Source organism: Panthera tigris, chromosome A3 (assembly GCF_018350195.1).
Source record: "Panthera tigris isolate Pti1 chromosome A3, P.tigris_Pti1_mat1.1, whole genome shotgun sequence".
Taxonomy (NCBI): domain Eukaryota; kingdom Metazoa; phylum Chordata; class Mammalia; order Carnivora; family Felidae; genus Panthera; species Panthera tigris.
In genome coordinates, this window is record NC_056662.1 from 41078391 (window position 1) to 41102780 (window position 24390).

At 35.5% G+C, this 24390-nt stretch overlaps 1 protein-coding gene across 1 annotated transcript in view; it reads left to right on the forward strand.

The window, feature by feature from the left end:
* The window catches only part of MACROD2 (mono-ADP ribosylhydrolase 2), a 2018887-nt gene that overhangs the window by 1937596 nt on the left and 56901 nt on the right, over positions 1-24390 (forward strand). Inside the window, exons 14-16 of the mRNA XM_042980930.1 lie at positions 1369-1446; positions 12850-12924; positions 13182-13274. Coding sequence (XP_042836864.1) covers positions 1369-1446; positions 12850-12924; positions 13182-13274 — 246 coding nt within the window. The remainder of the gene's footprint in view (positions 1-1368; positions 1447-12849; positions 12925-13181; positions 13275-24390) is intronic.

Consider the following 24390-nt stretch of genomic DNA (forward strand, 5'->3'; position numbering starts at 1 on the left):
AAACTTTCTCATAATATTCTAAACCATATTGTTTAAAACTATCTCCAAGTGTGGGGAGGGAGAGAGGGAAAAGGAATAAGGAAACAAAGGAAAAATGATTTATTTGAGACTCCATCTGAATTCCTCTCTGTTCAGAGTTGCAACTCAGTGGAGCAATGTGAACTTAGTAGAGAACCCATTTGTAATAGAAGTGTCAGTCGGCCATCCCCAGTTTTCTCCATGGCCATATTCATGGAAGATTAGCTCATGGCTTTTAGATATCTTTAGATTACCACCCTTTTAGCTGCATGAAAATACACCCTAGATTATAACCTCTAGGAGTGCAGAGTCAGTTACAATTGACGCCCCAGCTTCAAGAAGTGCCTGGTATAGAGTTGGCCCTTAATAAATATTTTTGGAATGAATGAAAGACCCATTTCTGTCTTGCCACTAACCCACCCACATGCTGTTTCCAATGGCTTTCTAAAGAGCCTACAAGGATGCCTCAAATATCCAACAAGGAATCCTGTGTAGTCTTGTAAGAGTCCATAGTCACTGAAATCTAGTTGGCCATGTTATTTCCTGTAAGTGTATCATATAACAAAAGAAGAACTTATGCTGATTTCACATTTAAATGTGCTATTCGAGGGAGAGGATGAAATTGCCCAGAACAGAAGGTTTGCATTCCCCTTTGCTATTGTTCTACTGGTAGGGTTCCTCAGGAAGATGAACTTAATTACAACTGGATTTCAAAGGTCTGCATCTGGCTTTTTCAGGGACTCAAGGCTCCCATACATGAACAATTGCAGTAATGGAAGCATTAAGAACATTAAAACTGATGTTCCTTTAATCTCCTCTACTTTGCCTTCCTTTCATATCCTTTTGCACAATTCTCCAAAGACTTTCACTAATACATAAAGCCTGCTTATATTTTCTTCTTTGTTGCAAAAATATGACCCAATCAAATTTCTACCATCTTTACCTTTGTAAACTTCGTACAAACATCTTACACAGTACTTTAGGAACAGCTTATTTATCGATGAAAATATTTAGGTATTTTAATGATATTTTTTAAAAATAATAAATTACATTCCCCAAAAATAGAGCTATCATGTCAGTGCTGGAAGCTGCCCTACTTCCTAATTAAAAATGCTAACTAGGGGTGGCTCAGTCGGTTAAGCATCTGACTCTTGGTTTCGGCTCAGGTCATGATCTTGTGGCTTTGTGGGTCCGAGCCTTGCATCGGGCTCTGCACTGGCAGTGCGGAGCCTGCTTGGGATTCTTTCTCTCTCCTCTCTCTCTGTCCCTCCCCCAGATGCGCTGTCTCTCAAAACAAATAATAAACTTTAAAAAATGCTGACTAGAGGTTTTGTTTGTTTGTCATGTCAGATTCTGCAAAGGACGATAGTATTACAAAAGACAATGAAGTAACAGATCATTCTGTGTGTGACCAAGATCATCCCAATGGTAAGTTGTGAACTCCTTTTTCATTTTTTTTCTACTGAGAACTACTACATTAAAAAACAAACAAACAAACAACAACAAAAAAAAAACCAAGAATTTTAGTTTTTCTGGAGACAGAATGGAATCTGATACTATTTTATTAGCTATGAATATCAAGTAATTGGTACCTGCCAAGTTTGGAAGGGAAATTTGCTCTCCACAATCCTCATCACTTATTTTTGTACCCATCTGGATTTATTTATTTTAGTTACCTGCCTATACTCTATAGGCATTGGATGTACAACTACAGAAATGAAGGTACGATAACAATGAGAATAAATGTGAGACATATAGAGAATATATCTAGGAGACTGAATCTACATATCCTCAGAATACCAAGAAGAGAGACTAGAACAAACAGAAATGAAACAATCTTTAGAAAAATAAGAGAAAAAAGGTTTTCCTAATGCAAACCAGCTCCTCCACCCAAAACACAAGGGTACACATATTTATAGGCCAAGATACTGAAAACTCAAATAAGAACAGAAATCTACAAAGCCTCATGGAATTTCTGAAGATAAGTGATAAAAAAAAAAAAGGAAAATCAAAATCAGGTTACAAAGTACCAAAATCAGATTAGCATTAGCTTTCTTCTACAATTCTAAATACTAGATGAAATGGAGTTACATTTCCATTGCTCTGAAGGACACAGTTTCTATATTTAGTGAAGTCATTATTCATGCATGAAGTCAAGAGTAATATTTTCTCAGGAATACATAGATTAAGAAAATACACCCCTCAAGTATCCTTTCTGAGTAAACTAACAAAAATCCTGTGTAAAAACAAGAAATATAGAAAGGAAGGAAAAAGACTGAGAAAGACTCACTTGGAAATGACTATATGATAAGAGACTCATTAAATGTATGAAAATGTTGAAATAGTTGCTTCAAACTTGGTATCAGAATGTTTTAAATTTTTGCTTTTATCTTTGAAAATTATGGTGTATTGTTTCAAAATGAGAAAGAAAAAGGAAAGACTTGTGTTCTCAGGAATGAAAGTCTAAATAGACAATTATTGTCACTGAAGATAACTAGACAACCTACACCAACAAAACAAACAAACAAATAAACAAAAATTATGGACTCTGTTTAAAGGCAACAGAGAGCTAACAAGATAGTGAATAATTGTCAGACCAGGTTCTGGTAAAAAATACATATCCAGAGATGTGAGCGCAGAATTTGAAGCTGTTTTTATTTTAGGTCATTTGCTGATTCTACAAAAGGTATCTGGAGTCCCATTGTTGACAGTGGCAAGGGAACACGGTAAACCCTTAGTTTTTGTGTTGAAACCCCAAAGATATGTACCCTAACAGAAATAATGAACCCACAGTAGACCAGCTTTCTGAAAGACTGGTGCCCAGCTTTGAATCATCTCAATCCTCAAATTAAACTAAGACCAACCCAGAATGCTAGTCCCTATAGGCACCTGAGAAAAACAAATGTAAAACATTTATTAGATGGAAAAGGAAGAGTATTACAGATGTCAAGCCATTTACAAAAACTATTTGTTAAACATAATGTTCAGCACACACAGACAAAAAAAAAAAAAAAAATAGCCACCCCCCCCCCAAAGAAACAAGGTAACATAAAAAACAGTCAAGAGAAATAGGCCCTTTGGGGCTGAAAATAGTAGAGTTATTATAAAATAAAGTATAGAAATAAAGTACAGATTATATAAATAAAGTATATAAAGAATAAAGTATAAAATAATTTTGCTGACTGCTATTACAGGGGATAAAGACAAAACTGAAAAACTTAGCTGAGAACTGGAAATTCAAAACAAAACAAAACAACATAAAAGAAAAATAAAGGAAAGTCTAAAAGTGAAAGATGCCATTACTGAAATGAAGAATGTAATGAATAGATTCATGGTTTAACCACATATTAGACACAACTAAAAGAGAATTTGTGAACTATAATTTAGGTCAGAAGAATATATCCAAAGTAAAAACAGTAGAGATGGCAAATGCAGAAGAAAGGGAACAAATACAGAGGATAGAATGATAAAGTCTATCACAAATGTACTAGAAGGACCAAATGAAAAGAATTACAAGCACTGTAAATACTAATTATTGGATAAGTCTAAATAAATATCAGTGATACCAATTCTTTTTAAAAAATATTTTTTTAATGTTCATTTATTCTTGAGAGATAGAGACAACGTGAGCAGGAGAGGGACAGGAGAGAGGGAGACACAGAATCCAAAGTAGGCTCCAATCTCTGAGCTGTCAGCACAGAGTTTGATGTAGGTCTCGAACCCACGAACCGCAAGATTGTGACCTGAGCTGAAGTCAGAAGCTTAATCGACTGAGCCACCCAGGTGCCCCTGTGATACCAATTTTGAGAATAAGCAGGAAGGTATGACCTATAAGAGAAGAGAAGTCAGTTAATATAAATCAATTCAGAAATGGCACAGATAGCATAATGAATATGAAAAGCCATGTTAAAAGGTATTATAATTGTATTCCACATCTTCTGAAAGCTAAAAGAAGTATTGTTTATGTTAGAGATATTAAAGATATAAAATGACCCAAATTGAATTTCTAGAGATGAAAATTACACTTGATGGGAATAATGGCAGATTAGCCACTGCAGAAGAAAACATTAGTGGATTTGAAGATGTAGCAATAGAAACTATCCAAATTGAAACACAGAGAATAAATGACTGAAAACTGACAAGATCATCAGTGAGCTACAGAAGAACGTGAAAGGTAATACCAATTCCAATATACATCAATTGAAATCTCTGAAGGCAAGCATGGGAGAGGAGGAGGAAAAAAATACTTGAAGTAAAAATAGTTGAAATTTTCAAAACTTTGATGAAAACTATGCACCCACATAGCCAAGAAGTTCTACAACCCCAAAGCACAAGAAAGGTAAAGAAAATTATAACCGAGTACATTGTAATCACCTTGCTCAACACCAGTGATAAACAAAAATTCAAAAACAATCAGAAGAAAAAGACCAGTTACATAGGAATAAATATAAAGATGAAGCAAAAGTCTTATTGGAAACTACAAACTGAAATTACAGGCTAAAGCATGGATAATGTTAAATTAAAAACGTACAGAAGCCTACACAGGGTACGATTTCATTTATATCAAGCTCAAAAAGCAGGAAAAGATAACAATACTATTTAGAAAAGTCATGTTTGAGTGGGAAAATGATAAAGAAAACCTAGGTAGTGATTACTCTGAGTTAGAGTGCTGATTAAGTTTGGTGATTAGGGAAGAGGTTCTGATTGGCCCATGAGCAGGGCTTCTGGCTGGACAGTTATCATAAGGATATATAGTTTTTCTAGTTGCTTTTGGTTTTTTGATTGAGCTGTCTATATTGTTTGTGAACTTCTCTATGTTTGTTGCATTTTTATACAATAGTTAAAAGAGGAACGAAGAAAGGGAGAAAATAAAAAAGAGGGAGAGAAAAGAAAGGAAGTATCAATGCCAGAGTTTATACAGCAAAGATTATGGTGGGAAGCGGGGAAGGTTGTACAATATGCTGACTTCAGTCAAAAACTAAAAATCTTGCTCTGCTATAGATTATGACACTATAAGTTTGAAAAATTTGATGATAATCACAAATAGAATTAAATCACAATAGAATTAAAGGAAGAAATCTTACTCTTTAAATTTCTCAGAAAGATCATACCAAACATAAAAGTGTATTCAATAATGCAAATAATAAAAAAATAAGTAGGAGTGTAAGAAAAGCACAATATATCAAATAAGATAACAGAAACACAGGCAACTAATTATGACAAGAAATATAATTAGGTTGCTTTATTAAGTGTAAAAGCCAATCAGGTTGAATTAATTTTAAAAAATAGTAAGGGTGTAAAAAATATAAAGTCAGAAAAGGTGTATTTGGGAAGTGAACATCAAAAGAAAACATGGGAAACTACTTTAGAATCTATCCAGTTAGAGTTCTAGCAAAAAGTATTGAGTGAGAAAGCGAAATTTTATATCAGTAAAAATTTAAGTCCCTGATTTAATATAATAATGATGGGTTTTTATGTGCCAGATGATATAATATGAATAAAATCCATTTGGAAATTCAATGGGGGAATGCACTGATAATATTTTCAGTCAATGACAGAATAAATAGACTAAAAATAATATGGAATCTTTGAAAAATGTGATTAGCAGTGTAGTTCTACTTTAGGAATAGACAAGTTGATCAATGAAACAGAATAAAGAGTTTAGAAAGAGACCAAAGTAGATCTAGGTTTTTAGTACATATTTAGGCTGACATTTCAAAGACAGATAACTCCATAAATGGCATTAAGACAACTAGTTGACCATTTGGAAAGATCACCTGAATCCCAGCTTAACCCTTACACCAACCTAAATTACAAGAGGACCCAAGATAAAAGGTAAAAATAAAATTAAAAATACTAGACTAAAAGAAATAAAGGGCAAGTTTTTTTTTTAATTTTGAAATAAGAACTGCTTTTTGAACTGTAAATAAAAACATATACATGATTATATGCATATATGTACCTGCAATATGTGTCTGCATATGTCAATATATGTCATAAAAGAAATGACCAAATGTAAATATACACATTTTGAGATGATAAAGATTATAATCAAATTCTAACGAAAAACTTCCAGGAAAAGTATGCTCACCCAAAATAACAAAGAATTGATTTTCTTACTAAAGAAAAAAGACCTCATAATTCAGTAAGAAAAAAAAATTAGGAGGAAAACAGGCAATGGACTCAATTATAATTTACAAAACAAGAAATACAGTCATAAATATGAAGAAATTACTATCTCTTACTTAAGGAAATGCAAATAAAACATGATTTCAATGTCTTCTCCTTTTGAGTGTCAGGTAAGTTTCAGTAGGATTGATAATACACAGAATTGGTAGGAATAGGGTATCCAAATATGCTCACACACCATTGGTGGGAGACTGAAATGTGTAACCTCCTTATCAGCAATTTTGACGAAACCTAATAAAAAGTAAAATGTTCATACTTTTATCCAAGAGCTATGCTTTAGGAATTTGTCTTAAAGTAACATCCACCAAGAGTAGGGAGACATGTATTTACAAAAATGTTCAGGGCAGGCTGAGTGGCTCAGTCGGTTGAGCATCCAACTTTGGCTCAGGTCATGATCTCACGGCTGGTGAGTTCAAGCCCCGCCTCAGGCTCTGTGCTGACAGCTCGGACCCTGGAGACTGGAGCCTGCTTTGGATTCTGTGTCTCCCTCTCTCTCTGCCCCTAACCCATTCGCATTCTGTCTCTGTCTCTCTCAAAAATAAATAAACATTAAAAATTTTTAAAAAAAAGTTCATTGCACACACGTATGCATGCACAGGTGTATATCTATATACATATGTATACACACACAAGAAAGATCACAGTTTACAATATTAACAATGACAAAGTCATAAAGCTATAAATTATAATTATAAAATTATTCATCATGCTCAACACTTATATGTACTTTTCACTGTTTCCATGAGGAAATTACAATTCTTTTGTAACTGCAAGAAAAAATAATTTTAGAAATAATTTACATTAAGAAAGTAAGGGTTTTTTTGGCCCCAAGAGAAGACAAAAGGTTCTAGAAGATAATCAAGTTCACACTAATCTAGGTTTAACTTTTGTTCTGAAACTGGGGTATTTTTAGACATGGTAAACATAAAATTTTGAATATTTGCAGCAATCAAGTTTCCAGTTTAACAAAAGGACACAATTTCCATTATCTTTAAGACAAGCATCTAAGAAGCAAAGTCTTTGTTCTTATGAAGATCTGAGCCTATAATAATCTGCAAACAATAAAACTATACTTTTGTTACTATTGTTCAGAAACAGCCCATTTACAGCCCATTTACAGAGCGAATTTAGGTTTATCCTCTAGAAATGTTTAGTTCCAGACTGATGGCCCCAGTCCAATTTTTATGCAAATTATTTAAAGCATTAGCTTGAGCCAAACTTAATTACCAGGGCTCCAAGAAATAATCATGTGATCTATTTCTAAAGAAAAGTGAATGGATTTTTGGATTATCTGTTCTAATAGTCCCCTCCCATTAGCATGGATGATTGAGTTCACTGTATAAAAATATATATATGAACTGTGGGATCCTTTATATTCCTTTGTTTCCTCTGCCAGGAGGGATTAGGGCAGAGGACAGTGGGTGGAATTCAACTAGACTGAATGTGGAGAGGCAAACATAAAGCTTGCCCCCATGGGGTCAAGAAAGCAAGATGGAATGTGGAATGTCTGAGTGCACTGCAGAGAAAGGCAGAAGGGCTGGAGACCCCTGGAGTCATCATTAACACACAGCAGGCCGGGGTGCAGGGCTAGGATCTCACACATACCTCCTTTTCCCATAATATGCCCAGTCCTGGCTTGGCTCAGGAATGAATGAGCAAATATGATTATTCCTGGATTTCAAAGCTGTGCACCTCGTTTCTTTCCCCATGTTATTTTACTGGCTTTATTTCAGAAAAATTAAAACGAAGAAAATATATGTATTTCCGTTCAGGAAAAGATTTCCAAAATATGTAAAGCACATGGGTGAAACAGATCAAGAGTGGGTACAAGTGAAAAGGCAGGGGGAAAGAAATACTCCGAAAGAAATTTGCAATGGCCTCTTATCCTCTAAGTGAAGTACCAGGACTCACTAGGCAAAAAGAAAATCCCTAGTATTCATCAACAGCCCTTAGGCACTCTCCCCTGTATCAGTAGATACCCAGGCTCTGTTAAATGCTGTCTTCCTATCCCTGATTGAATTCCTTGGAAGATTTGTCAAGTGGGGCACTGGAACTGGGACACACGGGAATGCAGAGTGGCTGCTTTTATTCTCCGAAGGCTTTACTCTTTTCCTTCATTGTATGAACAAAGCCAAATTGCAAATGATGAGGTAATGGTCCCAGCAGTGAATTTGGCAGTAGGTGTGATGGTCGGTTCCCCATATCAACAGTGATAGAGAATGAGCCTCACTCAGTGAATGCTCTCTCTCAATATCATCTATCTAATAAACACACATCAATAGTGACTAGAAACTTCACCAGGAGATAGATCCTCATTGAATGCCAAAGATAGAGGGAATCTAGGAAATTATCTAGTTTTGCAGCCTTAAAAATAAATAATGAAAGTGAAGCCCAAAGATGTTGTGATTTGCCTAAAACTTTGAGTTCTTATTCCAGGGTTTTTTGCAATAAATATAGTATACAGAGTGCTTAGCAGCCTAAGGCACTTACTTTGTTGCTAAAGGATGCAATAGAAAGTAAGTTACAGTCCCTAATTACTGCTTGCAGACATTGATGAGTACTATAATGGACAGCCAATTAAATAGGCATTTACCGATCACTCCTTATTAGTAGGTGCTGGGAAGGGAAATATGAATAAAGCACAATTTTTATGTTCACAATGCCCATAAACCAGTAAGAGAGACAAACAGATACAACTATATTACAATATGATAAGAAGAATAAGAAGAAGATAAATGAGCAAAAAACTCAATAAGAAAATATGTGAAAATGATTGATCCTGCCTAGTGATTCAGAGAATATTGCAAAGAAAGGTAAATTGATGGTTTAGTTTTGAAAGATGAGAAGACTTTTACTAGATAGAAGGTGGGGCGAGGGTGGGGGGGTGGTGTTTCAACCAGTGAGAACACATGTTGAGTGGACACAAAGGCAAGAAATAAAGTAATGGGTTTAGAAAATGGTGACCAGGTTGGGATATAGAGAGAATGGAAGGTAGGTGAGTTGACCAAAAGACAAAAAAGAGGGAAATTCAGGAGCACTTGGCTGTTTCAGTCAATTAAGCATCCGACTCTTAATTTCAGCTCAGGTCATGATCTCAGGTTTCCAGCCCTGTGTTGGGCTCTGTGCTAATTGCACAGAGCCCGGTTGGGATTCTCTCTCTCCTTCTCTCTTTCTCCCTCCCGCACTTACTTGCTCTCTCTCAAAAATAAATAATAAATAAACATTTTTTTTTTTAAAAGGGACACTCAAGAAGAAAGAGCTACTCGACAGCTGAATTTCTCAAGTATTTTAGAGTTCAAATAGAATAGACACTGAGCAAAGGAAACTGGATTTAGCTAGACACAAACACCTTTTGGTTACAAATTTTTCTTCTGTGATATCATAGAAAGCACTTTTCTCTGTTTCCCAAATTGTTTCATTATGATTATTATATTATATAATATGCATTTGTTGTAAAATATCAAATGCAGGTTAGCAAAATAAAAAATCCCATAAATTAAAATCCTACTTACCATTCAAAGATCCAGTGTTAACATTTAAGATAAAGCCTTCCTAGCTTTTGTTCCCATTAATATAAATATGTATAAGGGCATGTTTGATGAGTTACAAAATAGTAGATGGTTAGTAGATAGTAGTAGATAGTATATACTTACAAAAAAATGAAGTCATATTCTACATTCTACAGTCTTTTAAAACCTCATGATGTGTTTTTTAATGGTTGCTCTCACATAAAAAAAACAAAAAAAATGCTGCTGCTTAGATTTCCTCTAATCCTTAAATTAGAAATTCTATTGCTATTTTCTGTCCTCTGTGTTTATCATCTTTTTATGTTTCCTTTTCTCCTTTTGCTTTCTTAGTGAATTTTAATTCAGAAGTTTTATTTCTAAACCATTAATTTATCTATAGTGCTTATTCTTTTTATGACATCCACTGCTGATGTTAATGTTGCCATTTTGCTTTTAGGCTTGTAGGTTTTTCACAATGCCTCAGACAGTATCTATGCTCTTCAATCCATCTTTTCATTTCTTTATTCATCAGTTCTTTGCAAACACAAAAACACTGTATATGTTTTTTGTTCTTCTGAATATATCTTTTACAAAAATATTTTTCGTTACTATATAATTCCCCTCTTTTTTTATGTGTCATTTTTTAAGTCCCCTGTTTGTTTGGATAGCTAGAAATAGCTATCCAGGCAAGATGTTTGCCAGGAAATAAATTGAGAAATCCCCTTCACTTTCCATGTGATATAATCCTTCTCTCCATCCGGCCATTCTGGTATCCATCTAGTATTTATCCAGGATAAAACTGGAATGCAAAACCCGTGGCTCTAGTTTTATCAGAAATAGGATTGATAAGGGGCGTCTGGGTGGCTCAGTTGGTTAAGCATCTAACTTCGGCTCAGGGCATCATCTTGCAGTTTGTGCATTCGAGTCGCTCATCAGGTTCTGTGCTGACAGTGTGAAGCCTGCTTGTATTTCTCTCTCTCTCTCTCTCTCTCTCTCTCTCTCTCTCTCTCTCTCTCCCCCAATCTCTGCCCCTCCCTCATGTGTTCCCTCCATCTCTCTCTCTATCAATAAAAAAAATAAAAATTAAAAGACAAAATAAAGACATTTCCAGGCAAAACAAAAAGGAAAAAGGGATGTGTTGTCAGATAAACCCAGTTAAAAATTTTGAAAGCAGAATGGGGATCACAATACTTACGTTGCAGGGCTAATGTGGTAATTATAGATAATGTACGTGAAGTGTCTGGGCCACGTTTAACATTTTTTATAGGATAAATAATTTGCAGATATACATTTATCCTCTAGGTCAGTGCTTCTCAAGCATTAATGAACTTACAGATACTTAGAAATCTTGTTAAAATGCAGAATCTGACTGTAGGTCTGAGATGAGACCTGAACTCCTGTATTTTTGAAATCCAGTATTGCTTACCAAGGACCATAGTTTAAGTAGCAATAGAGAGGAATGGAGATGAATGGGGTTTATCAGCAGGGGAAACATCTTGATCAAATCTATGTTTTAAAAGATATTTCTGCTAGCAATTCACAAGATTGACTACAGGAGAAGAAAATGACAGATCCAAGAGACAGATAATATATCCCTAAATGGGGAAAGGTGAAGGGGAAATGGAAAGTGGGAAAAGAGAAACATTTTAAAGAATCATCAAGACTTGCCATTGCATTGAATTTTAGGAGTGATGACAGATAGTCATCAAAGACAGCTTGAGATATTTAGCTTCAATGATCAGACATATAAATAAGCCAAAGTTGTAATTATTTTATCAGATCCTTTTATCAGGTTAAAATTGAGCTCAAGAGGAGTGATGTCAAAAAATTTCTTTTTTAGGCCGTGCTAGCAGAGCATGAACCAAGGGGAAGCCATATAGTGAGCACCTTAAGAATAGTTGTATTAAAGAGGGAACTATAAAGAGTCGTATATAACAAATAATCCTAAAAGTCCCATTGGCTTGCAGCAACAAAGGTTTGTTGTGTCTCTGCTTGGTTCTGCTCCACATGTTTTATTTAATTCCAGGATATAAACCTGAAGGAGGGCACTCTATTAGGAGCGAGAAAGATGGAGGAAACATGCAATGGATCTTGAAGCTTCTGCTCAAATGTAGTATCCGTCATGTGTGTTGCTGTGCCATTTTGTAAACCAAGTCACCCTATGGGCCTGGTGTCAGTGAGGTGGGAACAAACACTTGTCCCCCAGGGGGCACTGCAGGTCACATGGTCACAGACAATGAAGTAGAATCCTCTTACGGGAAGACGTAGGGACAAGTTGAAACAATAATGCAATCTACCACAGGGATGTGCCCAGTCAGAGCCCAAGCCCCTCTGCATCCCCTTCATACCTATAACCAACTCTAGCTCTGGATTTTTTTTTTTTTATTTCAACAGTTAAATGTTCTCAGCATTAAAAAAAAAATAAATATTCTCAGCATAAAATCTTTCATTAAAATGAGACAAATGGACAGATTTCGGTTTCTTCTCTTAATGAGCACTTAAATATTCTAAACTCTACAGGGGGGAGTAAAGGGGAGAAACCAGGGGGGTGTGGAAGAAAAAAAACATTACTAGATAATCAGTCTTGGAGTAATCAAGAGTTGGCTGAGCCCTCTCCTGACTTTTGCTATATTTATTAGGTGTCTTAACAGAATGGTTGAGGTGTTAGGTGACCCGATCCCTGTGTGCTCACATTACTTACATTTTTCATGCTCATTTAATGGGAGAATGAGAATACTAGTGTTTTCACTTTCTAGGAATCCTCAATATAGGAAATGTCTATACTTAAAGGAAAATTAAGTGTAGATAACCCATACAGCCCAGGAATTATTTAAAATTTCAAAACTTCCAGGTTGTGCCATAGACGTTCAGTACATTAATAAACTAAACACAGATTACACCAGTCAGTTCGAAGAGGTTTTTGCGTAATTGTCAGGATAGCTCTCACAAAATAAATGGCATAAATTTGATGATTTGCAAAGTGGTCCACTTTGGTTCAAAACTTTTCTCTGCCTCTCTATGAATGATCAAAACATGGTTTTTAATTTTTTGCTTTTTCAAACCAGGGATAAAGCTATGGTCATGCATCTCTCTCTCTCTCTCTCTCTCTCTCTCTTTCAATCACTGTGCTTCACAGGACAAGAGCATGACTCAGCGAAGAATGAGATAAAAATTGAGGCAGAGTCCCAGAGCTCACATATGGAAACTGAAGGTATTAAAACCAGAATGTGTTATCAGAGAATGAGATGAAACTAAACCATGACTTCTGCATATCCCGTGCATGTGAGTGGTGTGGGTCTGTCTTTCAAGCACTGATTACTGGAGAATGGCAATAGTGTTCTGCTTTGTGTGCCTGTTAAAATTTGAAGGGAAAAAAAAAAAGAACTTGAAGTTTCTCTGCTTTAGTCACTGTGTTCTCTCAATGATTCCAATTAAAACATCCCTGAGTGTCCTCCTGGCTCTCTTTAGAGCTTTCACCAAACCAAGATGATGCCACGACTGTTGAGCAACCAGAAGTGATCCTGCTAACAGATGACCAAGAGGAAAAAGAAGGTGAAAAAGGTAGGACTGCTCTTAAATTAACCCATCAGGAATAATGAATTCCTTTGGATTCTCGCCTACAATGCAACCATCAGTTATCCTCCTGGAAGAGCAGCCTGTGAAGGGGGAAAATGAACATTTCTTTCATCCTCAGCCTACTTGTGAGAGTAGAATAATCTAGAAGTAGCAAAAGAAGATATTTGTAACAGTTGTTTCGTCCTTCCAAATAGTTTGAAGATATTTTTATTATTCATTTCTATTTAATTTAATTTAAAAATTATAGCATTGAGAATGCCTATAAGAAATTGAAATTAAGGACTAGATGGATGAGAGTCTTAGAAAGTCTGAGATGGCTTTAAAACACACACATTAACCTTTCTGTATTGATTTCCTTCTGTCGTCCTTCATATGGCAGTGATTAAGGAAGCAATTTATGTAAAATATACACATTATATGAACCTTCTCAATTGTAGGCTTTGTCCGCTTATACTAGGATACAATAATATTGAATACTGCTAAAAAAAATAAATAAGTGAGCATCATAATGATTTCTGAAGCCATTGGAGGAATGAATACTTTGTAAATTTTAAAGCACTACTTGGGGCATGAAGCCAATATATTGGAGAAAGACATACATCTTTTTAAAGCATCTATTTTAAAAAAACTATTATCAAAGTTCTTATTGAAGAACTGGATGATTTTTAAATATAAAGCAATCTCTTAAAAGAAGCCCAAATATGAAATAAAAAATGAAATGATTTGTCTGGTATACTCTATCATAAGTCATGCTGCTCTTAAATAAATATGTGTTTGCAAAGCAGTTACAAAGTAATAACTTGACAGGCCCTCTTTATAGAACACAGGGATCAATTTTGTTTCCAAATTAAAAGGCAGACATGATCTTAATGGTAAAATCAGGTCAATAGTAACTACTGCCTCCAAATTATGAACTCTTCTTGGCAAGGGGCATTGACACAGTTTAATTACTAAGCCGGGTTAGTAATTTCGACATCTTTTAAAAATTTCCACTGCATTTAGAGCACAATACTCTTCCATCCCAGTTCAGGCTCATGTCACGAAGTTCCCGGCAAGTCTAGTAAATGGCATATCTGGAGTATTTTAAGTCTGATGATGGTAACAGAGAATTGATACAACCCTTACTTGAGACACAGATACATGGCACTGCTCTCTTCAGTTGTACTTCTAAAGTGTAAAATACACAATGTCTTGCCTGCCTGCTTAATTTCTCTACAGCAGAAATCATTTACTTTGTATATTGTACCTCAAGACATGCAAATGAGGAACAGCAAACAACTAGTATATTTTCTTCTTTTTTTTTTAAGTTTGTTTATTTTTTTAGTTATTTATTTGAGAGGGAGCCACCTAGCCACCCCATATTTTCTTCTCTTTAACTTGACCTACAGGGGAAAAGCTGGCATTCAGCACACTCTGACGGGTTTCCCTTGGTCCTTCAGCAACTGGCTCTTCTCTAGTTCCTGAAGAGTTAAATACCAACCTCCCTCTGCCTTGCAGGGATGTCAATGCTCTATAGCAAATGGCAGAATGACACATAAGAAGTGAAGTCAAATTCTGCTACTTGTTTATAGCAACTTTGAAGTTGGGCTTCTTTTTTTTTTTTTTTTTTTGAAATTGACTTTTCACTGCAGGAGAGTAATAATGCATGTGGACTGGTTTTCCCTCTCCTTCCTTACCAGAGATACTTGGCCCTGCCTTGCATATTCCTGTTTAAATTTGAAGTAATGTGAAATGCATCCCCTTACCATCTTTTTCTTTGCTTCAGAGTAAGAGTTAATAGGTAGCTAGCTTGCTACACATTAGAAAAGTCGCCGAAGGAAAGTGGGGCAATGTAGATTCAGGGTACTGTGTGTAAGGTAGCTCTGCCCTCACTAACAAGCAGGGTGGCCCTGGGCCAGTTATTTAAATTTTCCATGCCTCAGTTTCCTCATCTGTAAGATGGTGATGACAAAATCACCTGTCACGTATGGTTGCAGAGAAACTTCAGTGAGTTGATCCATGTACAGAAATTACAATACCTGCTGCATAGAAAGTGCTCGGTGTTTGGTGTTTCTCATACTTTGATACACTGATGACAAAGTCGAGAGGATCCGCATTTGGAGCTTCTCGAGCCCATTCATCATCCTTCCTAACTGTTTTGAATCCATAAAAACTTCACATTTTCCCTCAACAACAAAAAAATTGTTCTCGGGGTGCTTGGGTGGCTCAGTCGGTTAAGCGTCTGACTTCAGCTCAGGTCATGATCTTGCGGTTTGTGGGTTCGAGCCCCATGTCGGGCTTGGTGCTGACAGCTCAGAGCCTAGAGCCTGCTTGTGATTCTGTGTCTTCTCCGCTCTCTCTCTCAAAAATAAATAAACGTTAATAAAATTAAAAAAAAATGTTCTGCACATTTCCTTTTCAGCACCGTCTCCTGCAGGCAGTTTCGATATGTATATTCTTTTCTATAAAGATAGAACAATTAATGAAAGGTGAGGAGGGAGGCATTTTTCTCTATTCAGAAACTTCTCTCTCTTTGTCAAGATGTCAGTCTTCTGTTTGAGGAGTGCTGATCCAACCATAATTTCTATTTTTTAAAAGAAGATGCCATTGATCTATTGGTAGGTCCATGGAATAAAAGTACTAAAAAACTGAAATTAGGACTTTTTTTTTTTTTTTTTTTTTGCTTTCTTTAGACTCACAGAGCTAGAATCTTATTTGAAACCATTTTGAGAATATAGCTCCACGTTTTGTGTCTATTCACAGTGTCTCTTATTGGAAAGTTGCACAAACGTATTAAAAATTACCCCAATCTACAAACAAAACAAACGAATGTTCTATTACATTCGTAGGGATAGTCTTTATAGCTTTAGGAATATGGGTTCTCTTTTATTTTGGGAATCCAAGGAGACAGAAAGTGGTTGCTTTCAAAAAATTTCAGACCAGGAAAAAAATGCATAACCTTTTTCTCTCATTTTGCAGCATTCTATAAGATTAGAAAATGTAGATAATCTTCAGGATACATCTTCTATGGCTCCCTGGTGTATGGGCACAGATGTTGCAACATTAAGTTTTGAAGTTAGCTCTACCAAAATATGGGTTTTGAAAAGAAGAGAAAATATTCAGCAGAAGTTCATGCTGATAAAATTATACAATAGCACAATGGACATATCCCTGGGAGATCTGAAATACAAAAATTTCAACGGGCATCAAGTGAGGTTTCACATATGGCAGCTTTTCTCTGAGAGCTTCATTGCCTCTTTCTAAATGAGCCCAGTTTTATGCTTCCCCAGCAGGGTCTGCAGCACATATGAAATCCAGTAAAATAACCCCATTTAGGCTGATAACCCTAATAGGAAAGTAATATTATAGGAGATCTCCTGTAAACAGGATCTCATGTTTTAGCATAAAGTAGAAAGCCACCATTAAAACATGTTTCTGAACATGTTTATTTCTAGTTGAATTGAGAAATATTTGACATAAAATCTTAACTATATCATATTGCTGTCATTATTAAAACACATAATTTTCATTTGTGATTTATTATGAATATATTGGACTTTTTCTTCAAGTGTTACATGGAAGGCATACATCCTAATGATTTTTCTTATATCAATTGATAAGTATTTTCTGAAATAGTAATTATTTATTCTCCTAAGGTTGATCAAACTGTTAATAGAGACTTCAGATCTATAGTTGGACTAAGACCTCCTTGGGAAAAGATGGATGTAGACAGGCATAGAAGCAGAAAGTGAAGTAGAAGCCAGCAACAAGTCTAAAATATCATGTTCTCAGGCTTATGTTTTGGCCTCTATTAGGGCTGTGTAACAAAGTGTATGCAAATCCATGGCTTCTGGCTCTGGCTGTGTGGTACCTTTAATGTCTCTGAATCCCAGTTTCCAGGGTCATACAATGAGGGGCATGAACTCAATAATGTAAGTATGAGGTTCCCCGATATCACAAATTTTCTCAGAAGGCCAAAGAACTGCATTCTTGATAAAACGAGGTAGGGAGGGCAACATGGGAGCCAGTGGTCATCAATACCTAGAGAAGGCCGTAATTATGGGTTTTATTCAGTTTTATTTATTGCATTCTATTGATAAAAATGCAGAAATGCCCTGGATCAGACAATAAGATCAGCCAAATCAACCATATTTTATGTCAGGACTTAACTAATAATTGGACTGCTAATTATTCCCAGAAGATATTTTAAATGGGGAAAAAATGCCTTTCGGCTCAAATTAAGTTTCCACACAAATTCTACTCAGAACGAGGCTGGATTTCCATCACCATCTTTCTTACCCATGCAGGAAGCATCCTTTCTTGTAGCTCCTCTGGCCACTGTTTCATCTTTAGGTGAACACATAGTTAGTGAACCACTTTCTTTTATGCTCCTACCAGTCAAATTCAATCGGGATTCATTTTTGTCTATAAAGCACCACTACACAGCCCTTGGTGTTTTCCACTATTTATGGGATTCTTGCATGGCTGACAGAGCCTTTTCCTCTCTGCTTGACAAGCAGCCTCGACACCGACAATGCAGCAACAGACAGCATCTGTGGCATCCAGGCTTTCATACTCCAGCCTGTGTTCTTTGCTCTAGAGAATCAGAGTTCGGGTATAAGTTGATTCACACAAAATATTATATGAGCTTGCACCTAGAGTAATTACTTTCCTGGAACTTTATATTTTCAGAAAGTCTTTTTATCTCATCTTTTCAAATGAAGTCAACTTTAATAATGCTGTGTGTTTTACATTAACAGCGCTACAGTTTAGTTTGGGGGGGGGTTCATGTTCCAATAGTTTCTTCTGTTATTGGTCTGCTTTCCTCATCATATTTTGTAGCTGGAATTTGTGAACCAAATTTTGTTTTAGAATATAAGATAAATTCATAATGCTGATCACTGTACAGGTCTTAGGAATATTTTGAAGTGTTTAATGAAATCCCTTGTATTGGGTAAATATATTGAACATAAAAATTGTAACTTTTTAAGCTTAATTATTTAGGTTTTCTGCATATCTGTCTGTATGCAACATACACATATAGAACCAGTTCATTCAAATTACACTGTATAAGAGGTAAAGACACATGACTCTTTAAAATTCATTTCTAGAATGCTAATCTTCTTCATGTTTCTCCTGCAAATAAAAAATTAAAGTTAACAAATAAAAAGAATGAATACTATATTCAGGTCTACAATAATAATTTTGGTTTCCATACTGCATATCTGTATGTGTGCAAATTTATATTCAACATCTCCTCAATAAGAAAGTATGTATCATGCCTCCTGAATAATAATAATATTATAATATTATTGGCCAAAATTTAGCCTTTTGGCCAAATCCTCTAGCTAGCTTGGATCAGCTTGTCTTTCAAGATTGGGAAAAATTTAGCCTGAACTTCCCTTCCACATGTAAGGGGGAGGGGAGGAAGTACTAGAATTAAGGACATGTGTAGACTTAAGTGAACATCAGGATCAAAACTTATCATCTCTATCTGGGGAGTTTTCAGAGATTATCTCTTCTAATAAATCTCCAGCATCCAGCTTTGTTCCTGGATCCACTTTGTCTTTTTTTTATTTTCTCCCCTCCCTAACTCCCCAATTTCATTTACAATTTGACTTTGTACCAAGCCTAGATTGCCTGGTCTTGCCCTGAGGCATATGGCAATGTGGCTTATCAGAGTAATTTGCAAAGATGAAACAGACCTCTCCCTTAAGTAGAATTCTGTCTCCAGGTGTGGAACTTTTTATTCCTCTCTGTTCCATTAGAGTTCTGCAGCTCTCTGTGCACAGCATACCTTCAATCTTATCACATCTAATGAAAAGATTTGTTCCTGCATCTAACCATAATATTATTTTGCATATATCCTTAAATATTCCAGACAATTAGTTTTCTCTAAAAATAGTGAGTACATTGTTAACATTGGGTGACATGTTCATTATATTTGCCTTCTTCTCCAAGATATTAAATAATGTGAAATTATAGTTTTCAGAAAGATACAATCATGTAAAAGATTTTCTTTAAATCATGAATTAATGAGGGAACTAGTAAGATATAAAACTGATTTAAAAGAGAATTTTAGATGTATATATCTCCATAATATACATACAATCAGGAGTACTGAATATAGCCATGCATACACACTTACACACATAACTCAAGGGTCCTGAAATTTGAAGACAAGTTAATTTTGTGTAGGGCAAGAAAACATATTCCTTCTTCTCCACCAAACCAAATGCATTTGCACGTCTGTAAACAAGTCTCTTCTTCGTCACTACAAGTTTTCTACAAGTTAACTTATTTTTTTTTTAATTTTTTAAATGTTTATTTATTATTGAGGGAGAGACAGAGAGTGAGCAGGGGAGGGGCAGAGAGAGACAGAGATGCAGAATCCAAAGCAGACTCCAGGCTCTGAGCTGTCAGCACAGAGCCCGACGCAGGTCTCGAATTCCCGAACCCTCGAGATCATGACCTGAGCCAAAGTCAGAAGCTTAACTGGCTGAGCCACCCAGGCGCCCCTCTACAAGTTAACTTCTCTCTGTACTGATAAAATAGTCTAGTTGATAGAAAGTTTGTCAAAGGAATAACACACATAGAATCAGTCCCAGAGAGGGTGCTGTACAATACCCAGGAGGGGGTATTCTTCCACAGGAGGTACTTCCTCAGGAGGTGTGGTACTTCCACAGGAGGGCCACACTCTCTTTTGCCCATTATCAAGTCTTAGACAATCTTTCCTGACAGTATATGAAGGTAAAACTGCCATCTTTACCCTTTTTCCCATTTCACTGAATTCATCAGTGTTGGTTATCTGATATGTTTGACAGATAGTCACAAAATGCCAGGGCAGTATTGGGGTAAGGCAGCAACTTCTCATTATGTCTCTGAGATTTCGTTTACTTGCTATCATTTTGTGCCAAGGGCTACTGTAAATGGACATATGCTGTGGATGTAAATATACTTCTAAGATGACACAATTTATGATGCATCATTATTTTACATATCATTAAGAAATTTTTTAAAAATCTTGCCAATTAAAGTAAGAAATGTTGTCATCATTTAGACTTTGTATTTTGCAACTATTGAAATAATTTTATAGTTACAGCTATTAAAATAACTACACACAGAGTTTATCATAAATAACTTTGGAGAATACATAAAGGGAAATGTATTAAATAAATTAGTTAAGGTATTGCTAAAATTTCACCAGATACAGGGTCTACTTCTGAATCAATCTCAATCAGAGTTATCAATATCTGTGTTGTTTCACACATACTCTGCTGTATGGTGTTAAACATGTGGATGATTCAGACTTAAAGAGAATCCAGAAAGAAATTAAAAGGCACTGTGATATTATCATTAAGGTAGAGCTACCTTACTTTTTTGCTTCTACGTAGAGACAATTGCTAAACACTTATGATTTACTACCTCCTCAGTTCCTTCCCTATTTCACTATTATTTCCAAGGGTTTCCCTCTAAGCCATCCAAACCCATTCTGCAAGTTTTGGTACTTCTGTTTTTGGTGTTAGTGCCTATATAGGATCAGTGAATTTCATCACAATGTTCTAGCCAACAAAAATTTTACAATTCTCTATTTCATAGATGTTATGATATGAAAACAGTGCAACTTAGTATTATGAAATGTAATTATTTCCCAGTGCAAACAACACAGCCTAGGTAAGGAAAACTTAATTATTGGTGATATAATCAAGTAAAGTTATTTTTTGCTGCTAACTCAGAAATCTGACTGGCGGTGGAATCCTTGTAAGCACATTCGTACGCTGTTTCCTATTGCATATCATATAACTGAGAGTGATAAATTGTTCCATTCATTCAACAAATACTTATTAAGCACCTAATGTTGATGTATACAGTCAATAGGGAACATATATGTATTACATTTATTGCACTCTGCTGGACTTTGGAATAGGATTCATGCAGAATAGTGAAAAAAAGCATAGGAAATATGAGTTACTTATATAAACATAAGCAAATTATGTATTATGTATTTTAGTTATATACAGTATAAACAAATTTTTTCTTATATATATATCTATGTTGCCTATTTTATGTGTTCATATGTGCTGATTATATATATTACTTATGACTATATATTATACACCTTAGTTATATATAACATATAACACTGACTAGCTTTAACCACGAGTAAGCTGTGTAAGCCTCCTGGAGCCTTAGTTTCCTCTTTAGTGAGAGATGTAGCTGTCCTCATGCCTCTTGGAGTTGCTGAAAAGATGAAATGAAACTATCTTTGAGGAATAATCTGTGGCCTCTAGCAACAACCCATCGGCCAAATCTGGCCTGCTGCCTCTTTTTGTATGGCTTATGAACTAGAAATGGTCTTCACACTTTTAAGTGGTGGGGGGAGCAATGAGCAATAATTTTTGAGACATGAAAATTATATTAAATTCAAATTTCAGTGTGCACAAATAGAATTGTATTAAAACCTGCAAAGACTGAAACATTTATATCTGGCCCTTTACAGAAAAAAAATTTGCTGACTCCTAGTCTATAGCATCTATGTGAAGATAGCCCAAATTACCTTGAAGGTGAAACTATTCATTATCATGCAGGAACTCCTAAGTTACAAAGTCTTTATCAATACACAGACACATGTGCATGTATGTTTCGTTAGTACTGTGAGCACAGGTTTATTCCCACAATGCCTTGCCCAGCTGTAGGCACAACATCTGCCCTGTCCACACCCCTTCCCAAACTGGGGAACTGGGAGAAAATGGCTCCCTTTGATGTTAGCATCCACTAGAGGCAACCCAAAACAGTGTGGCTTGGGTCTCAAGCATTTCACAATTTGGATGGCGAGAAGGAATACTCCAAAGCCTTGGTTCTTTCTCTCTTAGAATGAAAACTTAAGTTTCCTATAAAACATTTTTTTTGCCACTATTTAAAAGAAGAGTCTACCTATTTTTCAGTGAACTGATCTTTACTTTCTCTGAGTAGACTACAAGTGAGACCTTCGTTAAGACCGTGAAGTAAACATCCTAACACAACCATTTTTACGGAAAGACCATTAGGTGACAGAACTCACAAATGCAGGTCCAGTCTGTAAAATGAGTGGGGTGCATAGTTAGAGATCGTAATAATATGAATATGGAAATATGTTCGTTTATACATTTTGTTGTAAAGACCAAACTATTGTCATCCCAAATTTTAACATATAGGCTTAAACTCAGATATTAGTTGGAACATCTACTTTTAAAGACCACAGAAGCTCAACATCTATTTGCATAAAAGATTTTTTTAAAGTAACAGTCACAAAATATATTGGATAAAATATTTACTGTACTTTGCCCATTTCACTTGACTCAGATGAAGGAGCTTCTAGACCCTGTTGATTACACAAAAGGTATATCCATTCTGATTTGGATTTCAAATTTAAGTGCTACTTTTCTCTCCGTTTTAGAAGGAAACTCAATTTCTTTTTATTACTTGTTATACATCAGGTGCCTTCATTTCAGCACAGTATGTAAAGAGCAGGTGGTATAAGGAGTACTTTGAATGTTAATTATTTTTTTCATTTATTTCACTGTGAGGATTTACCTTTCAATGTGTTTTTATAATCAGGATGGAAACAATTAGGGAGCTTGCTGCTTGAATGTTTCACTACATTTATTTTATGACATCTGTTGCAATGATTAAAAAAAGAAAAGATAAGAAAAGAAAAGAAAAGAAAAGAAAAAGGGAGGTAAACATTTTAACAATAGTGAGGGGTTTGGGTTGATTGTATGTGATAGCTTTATTTCATTGTGAATCTTCAAAGGAAGTGTAGTGATAAATCAGTCATGTTTCTAACCAGTAAATACCATCTCATTGTTAGAGCTTACATTTTTGACATAGAAGCATGTCTGTTCATGTTTCAGAGATGTCATAGTTTATTAGTCTTGGATTTTAATTGAAACCAATAGAAAAAAGCTACAGAGAAATAGGAAGGAAAGGGGAAAAAAAGTGGAAATTTCTTTTTAATGACATATTTCAAAGGAGAATGTTCTTTTTCCATTTATCATATTCAGTTCATTCCTCAAATATATGCAAAATTACTTCACCTGTCATTCATTTTCATATACTTTTGAGCATAGTTCATGAAATAATAATATTTGGTATCAGGAGAGGTATGGCTCATAATATATTAAGATATGGACATATAATTTCAATGTAAGGGAATACTTTTCAAAATGAATATAGTCATTTCATAGTGTGCTACATTACTCTTGTTTTTCCTGTTAGCAAATATTATAGACAGGCCTATGCAACCAGAAAATAAAACTTGCATAAAATCCAATAATTATATATAATTAAATAGGATAAGTAATAGCCAGGATAAATATAGATATAGTATGTGTGTGTAAGTCTTTGGGAGAGGTGGGGGAGAACATGTGCCTGAGAACCACACTGTGGTTTTGAAGATGGATAAAGGAGAGGGGACATGAGCAGCCTCTAGAAACCAAAATATGTAAGGAAATGGATTCTTCCCCAGAGCCTCCAAAATGAAGGTAACTCTGCAGACACCTTGAATTTAGTCCCATAAGACCCATTTCAGACTTCTGACCTCTAGGGCTGTAAGAAAATAAATTTATGTTATGGTAAGAACTAAGCCTATGTTAATTCATTACAACAGCAATAGGAAATGAATACAATACCTCTCAACATGGTTTCTTCAAACCATGTTGAAAATCCAGGCTTGTCTTAATAGATCCCCAGAGGAAGGAAAGGCTCCAATATCTTTCCATGTTCCAGTTGGGAATTACCATGAAGTTGTTCCTGTTTCTATAATCTATGCTAAATTAGGCAGCATTTTTATTATTGTGACCCATCCCTTCTTAATGTCAGTCTCCGGTGGTTGCACAACTGAGATTTAATTCAGGTAAATCTAATTACCCTGGCCCCAGTAAGTGGAAATGGAATAGTTATGCATCTCTAGGAGATTAGAAGAAAAGGATTTAAAGGCATTAGGGAAATGGAGAAAAGGAGGAGGGGGAGGAAGAAAAAATGAAAGAGAAGGAAAGGAGGGAGAGAAGGAAGAAAGGATAGAAGGATGAAAAAGAACTGATTTCTAGTTTCTGGTCTGGGAAAAATAATAAAGTAAATATCT